A 22,197-nucleotide genomic window follows, 5' to 3' on the forward strand; every position below is an offset into this window, starting at 1 on the left:
TCATGAGAGAAAGAGAGAGAGAGGGGAGAGCAGGATTGCAACCAGGAGCTGGGCAGCAGGCCAACCCTGAACATGCCTGACTACATTGAGGAGCCGAGGACCTGAATAGAATTGCGATCTGGAGCATTGACAGTGAATATTCTCAGTAAATAGTTTGTTTCTTGGAGTTACGCTTTCCCTTGCGGGTTGATATCGCTTTGATGCCAGGGGAATAAGCAAAACTAGTTTTATAACCTTTATCCAGTCAATTTGCTCAAATCGCACGTTATACATGCATTCAACTATTGTATGTCGTTTGCTTTACCCCCCACAGAAGACACCCGTTTACACATGTTCCTTCCATAAATTCCAACAGCATATATTTTACAAATTAAATTATGAGGCTTCATGTTTTAAAATTGATACCTATATACTGCTGGAATGAGGATCTAATTAAGAATTGCACATTTCATTACATTAATTTTGCCATTCTATGCTTCACTCACTCATGGGGGCACAGTTTGGAGAGTCAGTGTTGTAAGCCTATCCCTAACTGATGATCCCTTCCCGTCTTGTACTCGTTAGGTGTACAGGTGTGGGATTCACCTACAAATGCCGAACAGGAATCGAGTTCAACAAGAGAAAATGCAGTAGCTGTTTTTCCCTTGCCCGCACACGAGTTAGTGAGTTGTGCCTCGTCTAGCTTCCTCCATTCTGTGCATTTACAATAAATGCGAGGCGCTGTTTTTTCTTTTCATCTGCCTGGGGTCATTTATCCTTCTTCCCATTGGAACTTTTCCTTTTCTAACCCCAAATTCAGTCTGTGTCGTTGGAATTGGAATCGACAGGTTAATGACCAGTCAACAAAAACTTGGTTTCTCTTTCCACAGACGTTGCATGACTTGCTGGTTACCAGGCGAGATGGTGGCACAGTGATAATGTCATTGGGCTCATAAACCAGAGGCTCAGATTAGTGATCTGTGGGCATGGGTTCAAATCCCACCATGGCAGCTGATGGAATTTCAATTCATTTGATGAAATGGGGCAGCACGGTGGCACAATGGTTAGCACTGTTGCCTCACAATGCCAGGAACCCGGGTTTGATTCTCGGCTTGGGTCAATGTCTGTGCGGAGTTTGCACATTCTCCCCGTGTTTGCGTGGGCTTCCTCCGGTGCTACGGTTTCCCCTCTCAGTCTGAAAGATGTGCTGTTAGGTGCATTGGCCATGCTAAATTCTCCCTCAGTGTACTCGAACAGGTGCCGGAGTGTGGCAACTAGGGAATTTTCACAGTAACTTCATTGCAGTGTTAATGTAAGCCTACTTGTGACACTAATAAAATAAACTTGAACTTTTAAACTTTAAATCTGGAATTGAAGGCTAGTTTCTACAATGGTGACCATGAAACTGCCATCATAAAAATCTACCTGATTTTGCTGTTCTTCACGGAAGGAAATCTGCCATCCTTACCTGGTCTGGCCTACACATGACTCCTCATCTTCCCTCAAATGGTGTGGCAAGTCACCTGTTCAAGCGGCTTAAGGATTGGTGACAAATGCTGGCCTTGTCAGCAATGTCCACATCCCATGAATAAATATACAAAGAAATTCAGATTTCCAGCATCCCATTTTTGTGGGATCAGACTTCTCTTTTTAGGCACCGTCTATAGCATGATCTGCCATCTATTTTGGCAGGAAGAATGAAAAAGCTTATTATCTAAATGGCGAGAGTTTGCAGAGTTCGGAAGTGCAGATGGATCAGTCTGTCGCAGTGCATGAATCACTGTAGTGATAGCATACAGGTAAAAATAATTAGGAAAGCCAATACAACAATAAATGATAAAAGCATGAAAGCTAGATGTCAGTTGTACAGGGCATTAGTGAAACTATATGTGGAATATTGTGTACAGTATCGGTCTCTTTATGGAAAGAATGTAAATGTGTTAGAAGCAGTTCAGAGAAGGTTTACCAGACTAATACCAGGAAATGCGTGGGTTGTCTTGTCAGGAAATGTTGGACAGGTTAGGGCTTGTATTCATTGAAATTTAGAAAAGTAACTTGATCAAAACCTTTAAGATCCTGAGCAGTCTTGCCAAAGTGGATGTGGAGAGGATGTTTCCTCTTGTTGGAGAATCTAGAACAAGGGTCATGGTTTAAAAATAAGGGATTGCTCATTTAAGATAAGAGACGAGGAGAATTTTTTTATTTTCAGGAGGTTGTGAATCTTTGGAACTCCTTTCCCTAAAAGATAGTGGAAGCAAAATCCTTGACTATTTTTAAGGCAGAGCTAGATAGATTTTTGATCAACAAGGGGGTAAAAGGGTGGTAGATGGGAATGTAGGATTGAGGTTGCAATCAGAACCGCCATGATCTTATTGAATGGTGGAGCAGGTTTGGGGGGATGACTGGCCTACTCCTGCTCCTAAGTCATATGTTCGTATGTATGTTTAATGTTTTCGAATGATTTGGCTTCATTTGGGTTAACATTTCATAGAATGAATCATAGAAACCCTACAGCACAGAAAGAGGCCATTCGGCCCATCGAGTCTGCACCGACCACAATCCCACCCAGGCCCTACCCCCATATCCCTACATATTTGCCCACTAATCCCTCTAACCTACACATCTCAGGACACTAAGGGCAATTTTAGCATGGCCAATCAACCTAACCCGCACATCTTTGGACTGTGGGAGGAAACCGGAGCACCCGGAGGAAACCCACGCAGACACGCGGAGAATGTGCAAACTCCACACAGGCAGTGACCCAAGCCGGGAATCGAACCCAGGTCCCTGGAGCTGTAAAGCAGCAGTGCTAACCACTGCGCTACCGTGCCGTGTTCTCTTTAAGAGGAGAGATGTCAGTGTTGGCCATTGGAGTTCTTCGTACTTCAGTCATGCAGTGTCAGCATCAATCACTTGCAGATCAATACATCCAAATTCAGAGTTACACTTCTATTCAAAACCTGACTCCTCCAGGTCCTAGTGATCTAACCCATTGTGTCAGCCACATGTCCAAGTTGAATCTCATTTTAAATGTAAAACATCCTGTCTGAAATGAGTGTTATGTTATTCTAACTTAGCATCACCAAGTCTTACACTGTGTTTTGGCACAGTTAGAAGTCTCACAACACCAGGTTAAAGTCCAACAGGTTTATTTGGAATCACCTGATGAAGGAGCAGCGCTCCAAAAGTTTGTGATTCCAAATAAACCGGCATCTCCACATCATCACTGTGTTTTTGAAAAGTACAAATTTTCCTTTTAGTAACTTAGTTTTTTTTCCAGGAATGAAGTCCTCCCCCCTCAACCCTGCCCCCCAAATAAACGGGATTTCTTTCCTTACACACAGCTTGGGAGTCAGTTCTAACCTCTGCCCCAACTGGAGTGATTCATATACTAGACTTTACATTTAGTCTGTGACCTCAAAATTAATAAGAACTGCTCCTCCAGCACAAATGTAGTCGAGCAATGTCGGCCTTTGTCCCTCTTTGTCCCCCATGCCCATCCCAAAACCTGGGGATGGCTGTCACCTGCACGCTGGGTACATTAATGCCCACTTAGAATCATTAACCAGAAAACTGGTTTGATAGAAAGTACCATTTTGGCCAAGGTTTAGCTTTTGAGATCCGTCAAGAAATACACCAATTTAATTCTCAGAAACTCTATCCTAGCTCAACTCAACACTAGACCATCTGTCTCATGACAAGTCATTCAACTCAAATATAAACATTCTGTGCCGTTTGTTCAAAATATATTGAACTTAACAGTTATTTCAATTCTGCTTGGTTCTGACCACCATTACAATGATATTAACCTGTCTTTGCCAAAGGAGGAAAATCACGACCGGGGTTACAAGATGGATAATTTCTATAGTTGGGAGCAAAATGAAAAATAAGTCACTACATCCAAGATTATTTATACCTGGCTTAGCAGAAGATGAGGAGCATTTTTTCTTATGGTGTGAAGAGCACAGTTACTATAAAACTAGATTTTACGTTATGATTACTATTTACTTCTTTTATTTGTGTTTTGACAATCTGCTTGATACTTAAATGTCTAGACCACATTGGAAGCAGCAGAATAACACTGAGTCAAAGACAAGGAGGTTCACGTGAAGGAATAAGCTAGAACCAATAGTTGAAGTAATCAGAAACAGTTCTCAGTCTATTACCCAAGCATAAGTTTTACCTCGATAATCAAGTGAGGCGAAAACTCTTTCTGCAACAATGTAAATTGATATCTACAATGTTAATATAAAAAAAACATAAAATGGCATCTAGCATCAACAACAGTGCAAAAGAAACTAGGATAGGTGAAACTGATTATAATGGTCTTTTCTGGTAACGCACATTCCTGTGAAACAACAACCCAACAGACTCTGATTACGTGCCAAGTTTGAGAAACTTCAGGTTGATTAAAATAAATTGACATAAATTAAATCACTGCACAAGAGGTTAAATCCACAAAACGCACAAACTACTATTGTAATGGTGGTCAGAACCAAGCAGAATTGAAATAACTGCACAGAATGTCTGAGAAAGCATTTTAGGCCCAATAACCAAGACTGGCCAACCTCACTTTCAGAATTGCACTCAGTCTTAGGCCGATGTGCTATGGGAAAATTAGGTCTTGTTCAGACATTCATGTGACAATTGCTCATATTAGGTTGGAAGAACTATGTTTATTTCAGCTCAGCTGGAGGTGGATGCCATGGGATTCACATCCAGTTTGGCAATCACAGGTTTAATTGGCAACTCACTCAACTCGGTGGGTGTTCTGGGGCGCATGTCAGTAGTCAGGTTTTTGGCTTCTTATTGAGCTTAAGCAAGGACAGTCTGAGGTTTAAATGGAAAATAGTCATTCCCTAACTTCCACAGCCAGTTTCAGAGACTGCTTGTTCAACAGGTTATTATTTGTATTTTGGACCACTTTTCCACAGATATGAATTGGGGACAAGTTACTTTTAATTTTTTTTAAATTGTGACAAGTTGCAAAGAAATGCTGGACAACTGTAGGTAAATATGCAAATGATGTAGATTGCATCTTAACTTTCCATTCACAGAAAATATATCAGACTATCTTGACACACCCATTGTATCTTTTCAAAGAGATATAATATTGAGGCCAAGATATAGACTCATGGGGTGAGAACACAGAACAAAGAATTTTGTTCATCATACCCCCAACAAGTAGTTGTAGAACTCTATATTGGGCAGAAACAAGTGAACTTCTGATCTTAGGGGACACTTACAGGGGTATTTGATAATGCTGAAGTCAAGAATCGCTTCAGTGCAGAACCAAAACTTGCAACACTAAGTTCTCAAACAACTTGGCGTGGTAGAATGTCAAAACTTTTATAGGCTAAAATTAACAAGTATTTATTTACAAATGATAGTGGACACAGAAATATTTGTGTTAGAGTTCGGCAGCACTAAACACGTCACATCAATCAATGGTAAAAGGTCCTCTCTCTCTGCAACAAGGAGCAGGGGGATGAATGACCTTCATTAGAAAATGCAAAAGGGAGCACTGAAGCAACACAAGGTTCCCGGACAAAATATTGCAGGAAAAATCTTTTTTTCTTAGTTTCACTGTACAATGCTTTGTTGAGCATTCTGTACCTTGGCTAAGATTCAGAAGTAAACATCTTTTATCATAGTCAACAATTAGTCGTTCTATCCAATATCCAGCACGGTGGCACAGTGGCTAGCATTGCTGCCTCACAGCGCCAGGTACCCGGGTTCAATTCCAACCTTGGGTGACTGTATAGAGTTTGCACATTCTCCCGGTGTCTGCACGGGTTTCCTCTGGGTGCTCTGGCTTCCTCCCACTGTCCAAAAGGTTGGAGCTTAGGTTAACTGGCCATGCTAAATTGTCCCTTAGTGTCCAAAGATATGTAGGTTAAGGGGATTAGCGGGGTAAATTTGTGGGGTTATGGGATAGGGCCTGGGTAGGATGCGCTGTCGGAGAGTTGATGCAGACTTGACGGCCAAATGGCCTCATTTTGCACTGTAGGGATTCGATGATTCTATGAACAATGGACAACTGCTTGCTATTCTATAAATTCTATAAAAATTACACCTTTTTGGCTTTCTATTCTAGGCCTAGATAGTCTCCACCAGTGTTACTGGCCACACTCTGAAGTGGATCATTACAGACCAAACCTGTCTTTACTTGCTCAATATCTGGGCAAAGGTTGTGCAATTGTGGAATCAGAGTGCATGGCGAGTTGTCTTTATATACGATCTCCTTAGACAAGTGGAAGAATATAAAATCTCAAACTAGTTCAGGCCATAAGCCAACAGAAGGAAAAGTCTTAATATTAAACATGGCTGAACAGTCCTCAGCAGAATACATATATTCAATTTAAAATAGTTATTGAATGTATTCAATTCCTCAGAACGTTAAAGCAACAGATGTTTCTCTCCTACTCAAACTCTAAATATTAAGCTGATCCTAAATTATGACTGCTTATCAGCACGTGGCAAAATGCCACAACAGAAACCTTTTCAGCCCTGTATCTCAATGGATTTAAACTGTTCCTGACCAGAATAAAATATCAGCTATGAATAACCCATTCAAAAACATTTGGAGAAATATTAGAACAAAGGACATGCACCTCATCGCTACATTAGTTAGATGGATTGTCAATTATGGAAGATGCTTCTGCTGAATGGAATGGCTTAATTCATTGATTGGCATCAAATACGTTAAGTAACCTATTAAGATGGATTATCATCCAAATGGAATTGCAGTAATAAAATCATGCAGACTTTGGCCTTCCTTAATGCCCATCTGTGCCTTGCCCAATGGTGGAAAAAAAAAGAGACACTATAATTTATATTGCAAAAGCCCACAAAGCAGTCATACCGTGGGATGTATGTCAATCAAGATGAGTTCATAATTCAAACATTGTACTCAAAACCCTCTATATCAATACATTAATAGTTTTACTGGCTGTCTTTCCCTGATAAAAAGGCTTATATGAATTCTCCCATGATGTTCGACATCCTTCCATCCCAATATCAACAATCACAATCAATACATGATTCTCGGAACAATTACATTGATGATTGGCTAAAACGTGATTTGCATTGATTGTAGGAAAATCTTCAACAGCTCTTGGCATGGAACACAGCAAGTTTCACAAATATTGAAGTGAAATACTGCGGATGCTGGAGATCCAAAATAAGAACAGAAAATCCTGGAAGATCTCAGCAGGTCTGGTAGCATGCATGGGAGAAAACGGTTAACGTGTCAGGTCCAAAATGACTCTCAGTTCTTCCTACACAGTTCAGCCATGATCTTAATGAATGGCGGAGCAGGCTTGAGGGGCCGAGTGGCCTACTCCTGCTCCCTGTTCATGTGTTAACATGATGTGCATAAATAGCCCTTGAACATCTTAATAAAACTCCATTTTGCATAACCATATTGGCTTGAGACAGAGTACAGTTCTGAAAGTTAGACTGGCCAGTCTTAGCTATCAAATCAAAAATGCTTCCCCAGATAGTTTGAGCATTGTGGATTTAACTTCCTGTCCAGTGATTTAACTTAATTTCCATCAAGCTATTATAATCAACCTGAAGTTTCTCAAACATGGCACGTAATAGGTGTCTGTTGGGTTTTAGTGTTACAGGAAGGTGCATGACCAGAAAAGACCAGCACAATCTCTTTCACCTATCCTAGTTTCTTTTACATCGTTGTTAACACTAGATATCATTTCGTGTTTTTGTAAAGAGTCATATTGGATTGAAACATGACCACAGATGGCAGCATCTGTGTTTCTCTCCACAGCTGCTGCCAGACCTGGTGAGCTTTTCCAGCATTTTCTGTTTTTATTGCACAAATATTGAAATGCTTGCCACTTGTACCCACCTGCTGCTCAGGGCAAAATCGACCTAATCAAAGCATCTTGGACGTGGATCAAATGTGCAACACCTTCATGTCTAGAGCTATAATACTACCAATATGATGCCATTCAGCAAATGCCACTGACCAATATCTAGAAATGTACATTGCCATTTCAAACCAATATCTCATTAGTCACATAAAAATTCTAGTTAGAATGCAGATAGACAGAACTCCATTTGATTGAATTTTTTGAGGAGGTAACTAAGTGTGTTGATGAAGGTAGGGCAGTTGATGTCATATACATGGATTTTAGTAAGGCGTTTGATAAGGTCCCCCATGGTTGGCTTATGATGAAAGTGAGGTGGTGTGGGATAGAGGGAAAGTTGGCCGATTGGATAGGTAACTGGCTATCTGATCAAAATGATGTGGAGATGCCGGCGTTGGACTGGGGTAAGCACAGTAAGAAGTCTCACAACACCAGGTTAAAGTCCAACAGGTTTATTTGGTAGCAAATACCATAAGCTTTCGGAGCAATGCTCCTTCGTCAGATATCCACTCCATCTGACGAAGGAGCATTGCTCCGAAAGCTTATGGTATTTGCTACCAAATAAACCTGTTGGACTTTAACCTGGTGTTGTGAGACTTCTTACTATCTGATCGAAGACAGAGGGTGGTGGTGGATGGAAAATTTTCGGACTGGAGGCAGGTTGCTAGCCGAGTGCCACAGGGATCAGTGCTTGGTCCTCTGCTCTTTGTGATTTTTATTAATGACTTAGAGGAGGGGGCTGAAGGGTGGATCAGTAAATTTGCTGATGACACCAAGATTGGTGGAGTAGTGGATAAGGTGGAGGGCTGTTGTAGGCTGCAAAGAGCCATAGATAGGATGCAAAGCTGGGCTGAAAAATGGCAAATGGAGTTTAACCCTGATAAATGTGAGGTGATTCATTTTGGTAGGACTAATTTAAATGTGGATTACAGGGTCAAAGGTAGGGTTCTGAAGACTGTGGAGGAACAGAGAGATCTTGGGGTCCATATCCACAGATCTCTAAAGGTTTCCACTCAAGTGGATAGAGCTGTGAAGAAGGCCTATAGTGTGTTAGCTTTTATTAACAGGGGGTTGGAGTTTAAGAGCCGTGGGGTTATGCTGCAACTGTACAGGACCTTGGTGAGACCACATTTGGAATATTGTGTGCAGTTCTGGTCACCTCATTAAAAGAAGGATGTGGAAGCGCTGGAAAGAGTGCAGAGGAGATTTACCAGGATGCTGCCTGGTTTGGAGGGTAGGTCTTATGAGGATAGGTTGAAGGAGCTAGGGCTGTTCTCTCTGGAGCGGAGGAGGCTGAGGGGAGACTTAATAGAGGTTTATAAAATGATGAAGGGGATAGATAGAGTGAACGTTCAAAGACTATTTCCTCGGGTGGATGGAGCTATTACAAGGGGGCATAACTATAGGGTTCGTGGTGGGAGATATAGGATAGATATCAGAGGTAGGTTCTTTACGCAGAGAGTAGTTGGGGTGTGGAATGGACTGCCTGCAGTGATAGTGGAGTCAGACACTTTAGGAACATTTAAGCGGTTATTGGATAGGCACATGGAGCACACCAGGGTGATAGGGAGTGGGATAGCTTGATTTTGGTTTCAGGTAAAGCTCGGCACAACATTGTGGGCCGAAGGGCCTGTTCTGTGCTGTACTGTTCTATGTTCCATTCCAGATAGAATGGAGAGAGGGCGGCATGGTGGCACAGTGATTAAGACTGATGCCTCACAGTACCAGACTCGAGTTCTGGCCTTGGGTTACTGTCTGTGGGGAGTTTGCAACCTCTCCCTGTGTCTGTGTGGGTTTTCTCTGGGTGCTCCGGTTTCCTCCCACAGTCCAAAGAAGTTCAGGCTAGGGGGTTTGGCCATGCTACACTGTCCCTTAGTGTCCAAAGATGTGTATCTTAGATGGATTAGCTCTAATAAATGTGTGGGGTTATGGGGGTAGAGCCTGGGGAAGATACGCTGTCAGAGTCAGTGCAGACTTGATGGGCCATAAGACCATAAGACATAGGAGCGGAAGTAAGGCCATTCGGCCCATCGAGTCCACTCCACCATTCAATCATGGTTGATTTCAACTCCATTTACCCGCTCTCTCCCCATAGCCCTTAATTCCTCGAGAAATCAAGAATTTATCAATTTCTGTCTTGAAGACGCTCAACGTCTCGGCCTCCACAGCCCTCTGTGGCAATGAATTCCACAGACCTACCACTCTCTGGCTGAAGAAATTTCTCCTCATCTCTGTTCTAAAGTGACTCCCTTTTATTCTAAGGCTGTGCCCCCGCGTCCTAGTCTCCCCTGCTAATGGAAACAACTTCCCTACGTCCATCCTATCTAAGCCGTTCATTATCTTGTAAGTTTCTATTAGATCTCCCCTCAACCTCCTAAACTCCAATGAATATAATCCCACGATCCTCAGACGTTCATCGTATGTCAGGCCTACCATTCCTGGGATCATCCGTGTGAATCTCCGCTGGACCCGCTCCAGTGCCAGTATGTCCTTCCTGAGGTGTGGGGCCCAAAATTGCTCACAGTATTCCAAATGGGGCCTAACCAGTGCTTTATAAAGCCTCAGAAGTACATCCCTGCTTTTGTATTCCAAGCCTCTTGAGATAAATGACAACATTACATTTGCTTTCTTAATTACGGACTCAACCTGCAAGTTTACCTTTAGAGAATCCTGGACTAGGACTCCCAAGTCCCTTTGCACTTTAGCATTATGAATTTTGTCACCGTTTAGAAAATAGTCCATGCCTCTATTCTTTTTTCCAAAGTGCAAGACCTCGCACTTGCCCACGTTGAATTTCATCAGCCACTTCTTGGACCACTCTCCTAAACTGTCTAAATCTTTCTGCAGCCTCCCCACCTCCTCAATACTACCTGCCCCTCCACCTATCTTTGTATCATCGGCAAACTTGGCCAGAATGCCCCCAGTCCCGTCGTCTGGATCGTTAATATATAAAGAGAACAGCTGTGGCCCCAACACTGAACCCTGCGGGACACCACTTGTCACCGGTTGCCATTCTGAGAAAGAACCTTTTATCCCAACTCTCTGCCTTCTGTCTGACAGCCAATCGTCAATCCATGTTAGTACCTTGCCTCGAATACCATGGGCCCTTATTTTACTCAGCAGTCTCCCGTGAGGCACCTTGTCAAAGGCCTTTTGGAAGTCAAGATAGATAACATCCATTGGCTCTCCTTGGTCTAACCTATTTGTTATCTCTTCAAAGAACTCTAACAGGTTGGTCAGGCACGACCTCCCCTTACTAAATCCATGCTGACTTGTCCTAATCCGACCCTGCACTTCCAAGAATTTAGAAATCTCATCCTTAACGATGGATTCTAGAATTTTGCCAACAACTGAGGTTAGGCTAATTGGCCTATAATTTTCCATCTTTTTTCTTGTTCCCTTCTTGAACAGTGGGGTTACAACAGCGATTTTCCAATCCTCTGGGACTTTCCCTGACTCCAGTGACTTTTGAAAGATCATAACTAACGCCTCCACTATTTCTTCAGCTATCTCCTTTAGAACTCTAGGATGTAGCCCATCTGGGCCCGGAGATTTATCAATTTTCAGACCTTTTAGTTTCTCTAGCACTTTCTCCTTTGTGATGGCAACCATATTCAACTCTGCCCCCTGACTTTCCTGAATTGTTGGGATATTACTCATGTCTTCTACTGTGAAGACTGACGCAAAGTACTTATTAAGTTCCTCAGCTATTTCCTTGTCTCCCATCACTAGATTACCAGCGTCATTTTGGAACGGCCCAATGTCTACTTTTGCCTCCCGTTTGTTTTTAATGTATTTAAAGAAAGGCCAAATGGCCTTCTTTTGCACTGCAGGGATGCTGTGATTCTAGACATCTTGCAATTAAGTATAGGACATAAATTCAACTTTGGTTACATCAAAACAATATACTGCAGTCATACTAGGCCATGGATTCGAGGTGAAATCCAGAATTCAAGATCGGAAGGGGTGCAATGGTCGAGATTGTACCTGAAGGTCACGGTTATGGTTTTCACAAAGTAGCTGCAAGAACCGAAGGATTGGTTGCATGATGGCGATCACTGCGCTCATCTCCCCATCATCCTTGTTCTTCTCTCCAGCCGCTTGGCTGCCCTCAGCAGCAGCAAAGTGGTCCTCTGGGTCTGCTTCCCTCCGGAAGGTGTTGTAGGCTTTCCGCGTGGCAGCAGAAGCCTCGAGCAGCTGATCTCGTACTTCGTCACTCAGCTGTGCTGAAGCTTCTTTGGCTACATGTTAATACCAGAAATAAATAATTGATCGGTCAGAGACAATCTGTCCTTTCATCACCTTTCCGAAGCAAGTAGAAAAGAATTGCTGAGTTAAAGGTATAGGAATGATGGGAATAAACTAGCCATTCAGCACCTGGAGCCTGTTCTGTCAGATTGGTCATGGCTGATCTGCATCTCAATTCCATTGACTCATATCTGCTCCATATCACTGGATAAATTTAATTAACAAAAGTCTATTGATCATATATATATATATATATATATATATATATATAGTCTTGATTGCCCAAGTTGCAAGAGGCCTAAAACTGGATGGAGTATTAATGGAACATCAGAGTAGACCATTTGACCCATCAAGCTTGCTCAAGCCACCTTGACATCATTTGTACCTACCATCACCACATCCCTTGATACCATTAATACCCAGAAATGTCTCAAAAGTGCTCAGTGATTGAGCTTCCACAGTCCTCTGGGGTACAGAATTCCAAAGATTCACCACCCTGCAAGTGAAGAAATTCCTCCTCATTTCAGTCTTAATTGGTCCACCTATTATTCCGAGACTGTGTCCAGACTCACCAGAGGAAACATTTACATTTACCCTGTCACACCCTGCATGAATTTTTTAAGTTTCAACACGATCGCCTCTCAGCTTTTGAAACTCTAGCGAATACAGGCTCATTTCTTAAGTGTCTCCCCATAAGACAACCCCTCGGGTTTAGACAGGTGAATCTCCATAGACTAGATATAGACTGACAAAGAAGTGTTTCTCACTTTGGATTCACAATATGTTCTTCACTATCATTAAGAAAGACACTACAGTTAAGAAAGCCCACCAAAGCCTCTACTTTCTCAGAAGACTAAGGAAATTTGGCATGTCAGCTACAACTTTCACCAACTTTTACAGATGCACCATAGAAAACATTCTTTCTGGTCGATTCATTGCTTGGTATTGCTGCTGCTCTGCCCAAGATGGCAAGAAACTACAAAAGGTCGTGAACGAAGCCCAGTCCATCACGCAAACCAGCCTCCCATCCATTGACTCTGTCTACACTTCCTGCTGCTGCGGCAAAGCAGCCAGCATAATTAAGGACCTCACGCACCCCGGACATTCTTTTTTCCACCTTCTTCCATCGGGAAAAAGATACAAAAGTCTGAGGTCACGTACCAACCGACTCAAGAACAGCTTCTTCCCTGCTGCTGACAGACTTTTGTATGAACCTACCTTGCATGAAGTTGATCTTTCTCGACACCCTAGCTACGACTGTAACACTACATTCTGCACTCTCTCATTTCCTATTCTATGAACGGTATGCTTTGTCTGCATAGTGCGCAAGAAACAATACTTTTCACTGTATGCTAATACATGCGACAACAGTAAATCAGATCAAAAATCTAACTGATTTCTCAACAGCCTTGCTGGTCATGAGCTTTCAGGGAATCAGGCATTGCAGCTCCCAGCATTTTCCCCCAACCAACAACGATGAGCCATACCCCACTGAGGCATGTCGCGCCAATTTGATATTGTGACACCTTCTGAAAGGATCAGAGATGGTTAATCAGTGCCTTGATGAGAAAGGATTTCACTCATTTAACCTGACATTGGCACAAACTGCACCACTTCATTCTCGAGAAAGCAGAATCTATTGGCCAATTAAATGTATCATTCCAAGCTAACTTCCAAGAATGAATGGTGACGTTTATTATCAGTTCACGGATTAAAATTCCTTTTGAAGTGCTTCAAAACTTGTAAATAGATATAGATTAACAGTGACAAACTACTGTTTCCTACTTCAAAAACTGGAGGGCCTCGGGCAGGATTTTGTCCTCTGGGTCAGGGTCAAATGGGGTCACAGCCAGGTATAGTGGGGGAAAACAGTCACCCAGCAGTAATCTTCTCCTAATAGGGCAATTTATGGTCAGAGGACAGGTTCTCCATCCAATTAAGGATGGAGGGTGTGTATTCTGAAGGTTGACGGGCCAATAGGAGGCCCTCGAACACAGAACAAGATGAAGCCTGTCATTCAGGTAGGAGGGGGCCTCCATGCATGTTTCAAAATGATTACATTAAAAAAAGAATGGCTTCAGCAGTCATGGTGGCAATGTGAAGGGGGAGCCACCTCCAAAAGGAGGCCTGTACCCACTGACGTGACCAAGAATGGGGTGCGGGAGAATCTCAAAGTCTGCCTGGAGCAATGGCTCCCCAGTCTGACCTGCCACCCACCTGTCTACTCAGTGAAAACCCTACCCTTAGCACAAGCAAACCAATTGTCTCACACTGTTCCAAGACGGTAGTCAAGATATTGAAATGATAAATCTTTCAATTTTTCCTGTCACAGCAGGAATTGATGGATGTTGTCCCAATCATTGGTTATACTGGTTGCTGATCAACCATTTCTTCAACCCATTTGTCTATTTGGAATCACTCTCCTCAGGGAGATGATGTGGTTTAGTTTGCAGGTGGTCAAAAGCACTGCTTTAAATATTGGTGTTTATAGTATTTTGTGTTGCACTGGAGTCTGTACATCTGCTTCGACAGGAACTATTTATCATTCAGCTTTGGGGGGGAAAAGACTTCTCCAATAGCTCTATTTTAAACTTTAGCCGACAGACTGTATCTGAGTCAAGGGCAGCTGCCTAAGGCGTCGTAGGGATGTTCAAAACGGTGGCCAAATATCCCCAATGGGTGGAAAGCTCACGTCACAGAACTAGGCCGAGGCATAAAAGTTGCTCCATGTACAGGCAGAAACGCTTGCAGAAATAAAAGATGTGTTGAAGGAGAAGACCTTTCCAAATGCACTGGGATCCCAACCTATTCCACTGGTGAGGAAAAGGCTCAATGGAGATTGAACTTTTAAATCTGCCTTCAACTCTCGTTCATCGAGTGTGACTCAGCTAACTCTCTAATCATTTTGCCCTTGTTAATTTCTCTGAACTTATTCGCGTTTTTATTTACAGCTGTGGCAGCTTTTAAATTTGCTGAGAGCACTTAAGGATTTGATTCATCAGCTCTGATGAATGACAACAAAGCTGAGAAAACTGCAAAGGCACCTTAAAACTGAAAATGAAGTGCTCCTTTCCAATTCCTAAGGCCAATTAGCAGGTCTCAATACAATTATATGAAGCAATTAAAGTTCCAGTTTTAGGATAATAATGGCAATTAGAATAAATAATTAGTCTACATTGTGCCTGACCAGGTGCTTTTGTCATACACGAGAGTATACTTCAGTCCTGGCCTTACCTCTTCTCCGCACAGGCACGTCCTTCTCTGAAGATTCATCGTCTTTCTTTTTATTACCAAGGTCGCTGGTATTTACAGTCACTGTAGCTTTGATCTCTTGCTGCGCAAGCTTCATGCGGTCATAAAACACCTTGAAGAATTTCTCAGACTTCTTATCTTCTGTCAGGCGGCAGTAAAATGAATGCTGTCAAGATAGAGAAGTGATCAATCAGATATTAATACACTGGATGCTGCTAGACCTCAATTGACTTCTACAACAATAACTTGCATTTTTGTAGCACTTTTAATGTAATCAAAACATCCCAAGGTGCTTTGCAGGAGTGAAATCAAACAAAATGTCACACCAAGTTACATGTTATAGGGCAGGTGACCGAAAGTTTGGCTGAACAGGTAGGTTTTAAGGAGCCTCATAATGGAGAAGTTGAGGCAGAGAGGTTTAGCGAGCAGATTTCACAGCTTAGGGCACATGGCAGCTGAGAGTGGAATGATGAAAATAGGGCTGGTGCAAGAGGCCAGACTTGGAGGAGTGCAGAGAGGTTGCACAGTCGTTTATAGCTAACTGCAATATCCTCTTAACGTTTCTTCATATCCACACAGCAAGGTGTAAACATCCTTTTGGTTTGTGAGCTGTTATTTCACCTCCGACTGGGAATCAAACCCAACTCAGAACAATGGGCCACCCACTGCTTGGTCTTCAGGTGCTGTGGGGACAGGAATGGGGTGGCAGGGGCTTGTGGGAGTGCGGGTGTTTTGATGTCTGCTTGGTGGTGGACTGAAAGAGAAAACTAAAATTGAGAGAGCGTGTGCTGTTGTATTTTCCAATAGAGACAAAAGGCATGAGAATATTGTTGAAGGGTCAAAGTGCAAGTTACAAGCTTCCAGGAATCACTGTGTGAATACAGACTAAATTAAACAAATGATGTCTGACTGGCTGAATGTTTCCACCATTTTCTGTTTTTATTAAGCACACACAATGTTGTGCTTCCTGTTACCGCCCTCATTACTTATCACTTAGGCTATAAATAAATGCTGAAGACAAGGAACTGCGCATCCCTTGGAGATTTTCCATTCAAAGTCATATTTTATCGAACTGACTCACACTGGGGAAATCTCCACAGTGCAATTAAGTTAGATACCTGCAGTTGTTGGACTTTTAAAAAAAATAGCCAAGGTTGTTACAGGTCATGGCAACCACACCCTGATGGCATTTTAAGTTTTTTAAAATCGTGTCACAAGTAGGCTTACATTAACACTGCAATGGAGTTACTGTGATAATTCCCTAGTTGCCACACTAATTTAGTATGGCCACCTAACTAACACATCTTTCAAACTGTGGGAGGAAACTGGAGCAGGCGGAGGAAACCCATGCAGACACGGGGAGAACGTGCAAACTCCACAAGGACAGTGACACAAGCTGGGAATCGAACCCAGGTCCCTGGCATTGTGTGGCGGCAGTGCTAACCACTGTGCCACCATGTCACCCCATTAACAAGCATCTTGGCATCGAAGAGACAGATTCATTTTGCCAGGTCTATTACCCAATTACTTCAGCTTGCAATTTCGCCATCACCTCTACTGCAATTCCCAAATCAACAGCCAGTAGGGTAATAGCGATTATGGGGCTGGGATCCTTTGTATTGCCCCAGACAGCCATCTTCAACTCAGGAGGAAGAGTTAAAAAGTTGTTCTGCAACAACTTGCAGAAAAAATAGATTATTGTGACCAGGTTGGGCAAGTCAAATGAGACCAGTGAACAACTGAGGCAATGGGTCAAGCTTGAGTTCTACATAAAACTCTGTCCCAAAGATTATCTACCAATGTAAAAGCAGTTTTACTCATGATTACTGCAATTTTACCTTGTGCTCTGGGTCCTGGTTCTTGATGTTACAATTAAATTTCAAACTTATTGTTAATGAGAAACTAATGAAGTTTGATAAATCCCAGTGGTGGTTTTCATGCAAACGACTAGAAGATTTAATCTGCCAGACGTTAAAACAAGAGTGTGGTGAGTTAAAGGAACAAGGTACATCATCTTGGAAATTGAATTTCCGGCCTGAGTGGGAAAGATTTGAACAAATCAGGACTTGGGTTGGGAGTGGTATGTGAGGAATATATATCAGAGTGAGAATCATCCTGGAACGTTTGGTGGACAGTATACAATAGAATCAACAGGAGCCTAAAAACCATTCATCAGCTGGAAGTAGTGACCCATTTTAGAGTGAGAGCTCCAAATACGAACGACATCGTATCTTTTTTTTAATGCCATATAATTTTTATCCACATAACTATACTCATCATATATGGAGAATTAATAGATTCACTACACAATTTCTGCTCTTCAACAGTTGATGAATCTGGTGTCATTTCTTTTTGTGTCTCATCTAAGGTCAGCACCTTTATAAGCAAGTTATCCTGAAAAGCTATTTTCCAGTTCCCACGGAAATCATTGTATCCGCATTGTGGTCAACAATGGCCATTAAGCTTAGGGCTCCTACTGACTCGGTTACATCTCTACCTCCTCAATTCATTATCCACTTCTATCTAGCCTTTGGCTACTGCTAATACATTCCCAACAATACTCCTCAAATCGTATAGACTCAGTGCATCCACCTTCAGTCTTCTCAAACTGAGCACAGATCCCCACCCTGCCTTCAGTGGTACAGAAAAAAAATGTTCTTTCACTCAATCTCAAAAGAAGTTGAAGGATAAATTTTGCGATCCCACAAACAAATAGGAAAATTTTAGTCTTCTGGTTTCTTCATAATGTCTCTAATTCCAAGTAGCAGCAACATTTAGCTCTATTTAACCTTTTGACCTAACCATCTCCTTCAACCTCAAATGAATCATCCACATTTCTACTTTTAAAGCTGATGTCCTCATTTGTACCAGTACTCTTTTTCACCCTCATCTACTCTTGATTTTCTGTAAAGCTCAAGTCCATTCAAATTTAAACATCGCTTCCAAATCATGGATGCTCCAACCTCCCTCCCCACTCTCTTGCATCCCGATTGTAGACAGAAAAAAACCCACTCGTTTTCATGGGCAATCTCTCTCAACTTTGACCTTTAGTCACTTCCTCAGTTCTTTCTTTTTGTTCTTTGCCTCCCTCATTCTCTCTGAACAGAAAACATGCTGGACAAAATGTCCTCCCTCCTCCTTGGATGCTCACTCTGTTGAAAGAGTATCCTACTTATTTCCACCCTTCCTCCTCCCCCATCTAAAATCTCCTCCCTTCCGTCTTTCCACCCTGACGGCTTTTAAAGACCTCTAAACAGGGTACCTTTCAGTAATCGCAGCTTCCTGATTTACCTCATTTCTTATTCTGTTCAACCTTGATGGTGTCCTACATTTTGGGCCTTTGCCCAATACTATTGTTTTCAATTCAAAAAGCAAAGTCATTTATTACATAGTGCCAGGCACAGCTCAGAGTAACCAGATGAAGCCACCTTCCACCACGTCTCCAACTTCCCTCCAAAAAAAAAACGTGAGTCCTTTGGAATCTTGATTTATTTTTGGCTCGCTCCCAGTCAGTCAGAAAATGGTCACACACTTTTCCCTCTTCCCTACAAAAAAACTTCTTCAGAAATACCATTTAAAAGAAAGGTCATTAAATGGATTCAAGAACTCAGATTAAAGTCTTGTATTAAGAATGTCACATGGCCCAGATTACGTATTCTGTCAAGGCAAATTTCTGTTGACCTTGGTAACACAGAAGATCCAATCCTGCCCTCTGCTGTAGGCTATACAACGAGAACAGGTCGCTGTCAGGCAGCGAAATACGTCAGGTTAGGTAGAGTGTGAACAGACGAGCCGTAGGGACACTATTTGATTTTCCTCAAAATGATGCCCAGTGACCTCTCCCAAAACGCTAGGAATTGAACCTCCTCCATCTTAATCTCGACTGGCGACAAAAACCTTGCTTCAGTAACCATGATTACTGCTAGGTCACCATGTCAGCTCAGGAAAGTGAGTCACCAAGGTTTTGCATGGATGCGCAGCATCCCAGTTGACTTCATCTATAGTTGACCACAATTGAACAAGGTTGCGAGGGGCTTGCTTCCTTTCTGTGCTGTGTTGAGATATTATCCATTGCTCAATTGGTGATGTGAACCAGCACTTATTGAACTTTGAACCAGATCTTGTCTTCTTCCACCAGCCATTTCCTCTCAAATCGCTCAGCTTTATTTACCAACCCATCAGCACATCACTACTCCACTGGATAGGGCCACATTCATCTTCTCCTGAAATATTTTTTAACCCAAAATATTTTTTAACCTGAAAATTTAAGAGAGTCACCCAAGGACTTTATCCAAAAGGCTTAGATTATAAAAGGTGGTAAAAGAGCTGGGAGGGAACCACTCACAGCAACCTCAAAGCTTAGAGCGGTGCTACTAACAATACACCCTGGCAGCCCCTCAAGTCCTGCCTTTCACTTGAGTCCTTTTGCTCTAGGTTTCTCTGGGCCTGTGGTCATTGTTCATATAGCCGTGCTGCTATCAGCGCTGCTGTCCAATAAGATACAGGGAGAATTCTAATATAAATGAGACTAGCTCAGCATGCATACGAGTGAATCATAGAATCCTACAGTGCAGAAAGAGGCCATTCAGCCCATCGAGTCCGCACCGACCACAATCCCACCCAGACCCCATCCCCACAACACCATGCATTTACCCGAGCTAGTCCCCATGACACTAAGGGTCAATTTAGCATAATCAATCCACCTAATCTTTGGACTGTGGGAGGAAATTGGAGGAAACCCACACAGACACAAGGAGAATGTGCAAACTCCACACAGACAGTGACCCAAGCCAGGAATCGAACCCAGGTCCCTGGTGCGATGTAGCAGTAGTGCTAACCCAAAGGACTTGAGTTAATGAAAGTAAACTGGCCTTGTATTCTGTCTTGTTTTTCCTGTGGGGCATTGCTGGTCACTTCTGTGAATTCATGAGCTTACTCTACAGTGAACAATGAGCAGAGGTTCATATCCCATAACCATGTGCTGCAACATTCTAAAGCAATCAGGAATACTCATTAACCAAAATGTTTGAGTACAAGACTCAAATGGCTTTCCTTCTGTTAAGAGATCAGAAGCAAGGATGTTTCTGGATGATTCGGCAAGGCTCAGCTTCATTTACAACTCCTCCAGCAGTCATACAACGCAAACTTACAGCAGAACCTGGAGAATATTCAGGCTTGGGGTGTTGTCAAGGGTAGGGGGCAGTTGATCTTTGAGTCAGGTAGATTGTAAACAGTATGGGAGCTATCACAAAGCCTTGCATGACATTGGTCTGGATTTTGAAGGCACCCATTTGAAATCTCCTGCTCAAGACAGTTGTGGTTATATCATCATGAAACAATTGCAAGATTATGAAGAAGTTTCTTGGACTTCCAAACCTTAGGGGCACATTCCACAGAGCCTTACAATTTACTTAGTCAAATTCTTTATTCAGGTTGATGTATGCATTAAGAACTCATCTGGGTGTTGGTCTCAACATTTTTCTTTGATTTGTCTGGCAACAAAGACCACATCAGAGCTTCCTCTGGAAGATCTAAAGCCGCACTGTCTCTGGGAGGATTTCCTCAGCCACAGGAAGTAGGCAGTTTAGATCCAGGAGAACTCGTATCAGGATTTTCCCTGCTATGGGCAAGAGGGAGATACCTCCACTGATTCCACAGCTTTCTTAGTTGCTTAATTGCTTGTTGCAGCTCTCCCACTGTTGGTGGTTTCCCTATGAATTCTATCACAGGGGACTGAGGGAATAGACTGGAGAGTATCAGAGTTTGAGAAAATGTCCTTCCCTGCATTGCTGGATGGCATTGTCATCCTTGCGAAGAGAAACACCATCCTGTGAGAAGGGATTTAATCCATTTTACTTGGATCTATAGATAGGCCTGAGGGCTTGTGGTCAGTGTATTGTTGGATCTCTTGGGCTCACCTCTTGCCACCAGCTGTCCTTTAACTTTTGGATTTGTCTTTGGACATCAACCTTGAATGTTGGAATGCTGCCTTCTTGATTTGTGACCTTAGGTTGTTCCGTCAGGTAATGAAGGCTGTTGGTTTTGATCCAGGAGGTCACATGCTTCAGCCTTATTTTGATCGAACCAGTCCTGGTGATAACGATCCTCATACCCAGTGATCTGGGCACAGGAGCTGACTTGAACTGTCGCACTGTTTTGAACTGGAGTTGGAAGTTTGAAGATTTTCCAGACTGGTCCTGGGCAATTGGAACTCATCGGTTTGCTCAGGCTGCTTTAGGGCTAAGACATTGATCTTCTTCCTCTTGAACTTTTGGGTCTTGCGATGTCTTGGTGCTACGCAGATGTTCATCACTGATCAAACACGTCAATGATCTGTCCAGCTGGCATCAGCCCCCCTGCATGGATCAAATGATATAGATGCTACTTCGATCTTTGAGTCGAACAATGACATAACTCAGGAGGTACCAGTGCTTTGATTTAGGATGCCTCCACATGGCTTTATATTTGGTCCTTCTGGCAGAATAAGGTGTTTGTTATTCTGAGCACACTTTTTCCACCCAGTTTTTCCCAATGGTTCCACTCCACACAGCAGAGTCATGGCCAACCCTGGCCTTAAAAGTTCCCCAGAAGAATGAGCTTTACTTAGTTTGGGATGGCAGTGAGAACATCACCACGGTAAGAATAGAACCTTTCCTTAATATCTTCATTGGAGTCGAAGGTTGGTGCAGAAGCACTGATGTCAGTGGCATTTTCGTTATGGCTGAGCTGCGGGTGAAATGTCACAAGCCTTGCACTTTACAATTGAGTGTTAATGGTACATCTAATACGTATTCTGATAGCAAAACCATCTCCGTGGACAAAGGTT

General features: G+C 42.6%; 1 protein-coding gene across 1 annotated transcript in view; it reads right to left on the minus strand.

Annotated features, from left to right (window-relative positions):
* itpr1b (inositol 1,4,5-trisphosphate receptor, type 1b) overlaps window positions 1-22,197 on the minus strand; it is a 521,126-nt gene that overhangs the window by 169,033 nt on the left and 329,896 nt on the right. The window contains exons 43-44 of the mRNA XM_078209411.1: window positions 15,354-15,537; window positions 11,859-12,112 (exon numbers count right to left, since the gene is read on the minus strand). Coding sequence (XP_078065537.1) covers window positions 11,859-12,112; window positions 15,354-15,537 — 438 coding nt within the window. The remainder of the gene's footprint in view (window positions 1-11,858; window positions 12,113-15,353; window positions 15,538-22,197) is intronic.

This window comes from Mustelus asterias, chromosome 3 (assembly GCF_964213995.1).
Source record: "Mustelus asterias chromosome 3, sMusAst1.hap1.1, whole genome shotgun sequence".
Lineage (NCBI taxonomy): Eukaryota > Metazoa > Chordata > Chondrichthyes > Carcharhiniformes > Triakidae > Mustelus > Mustelus asterias.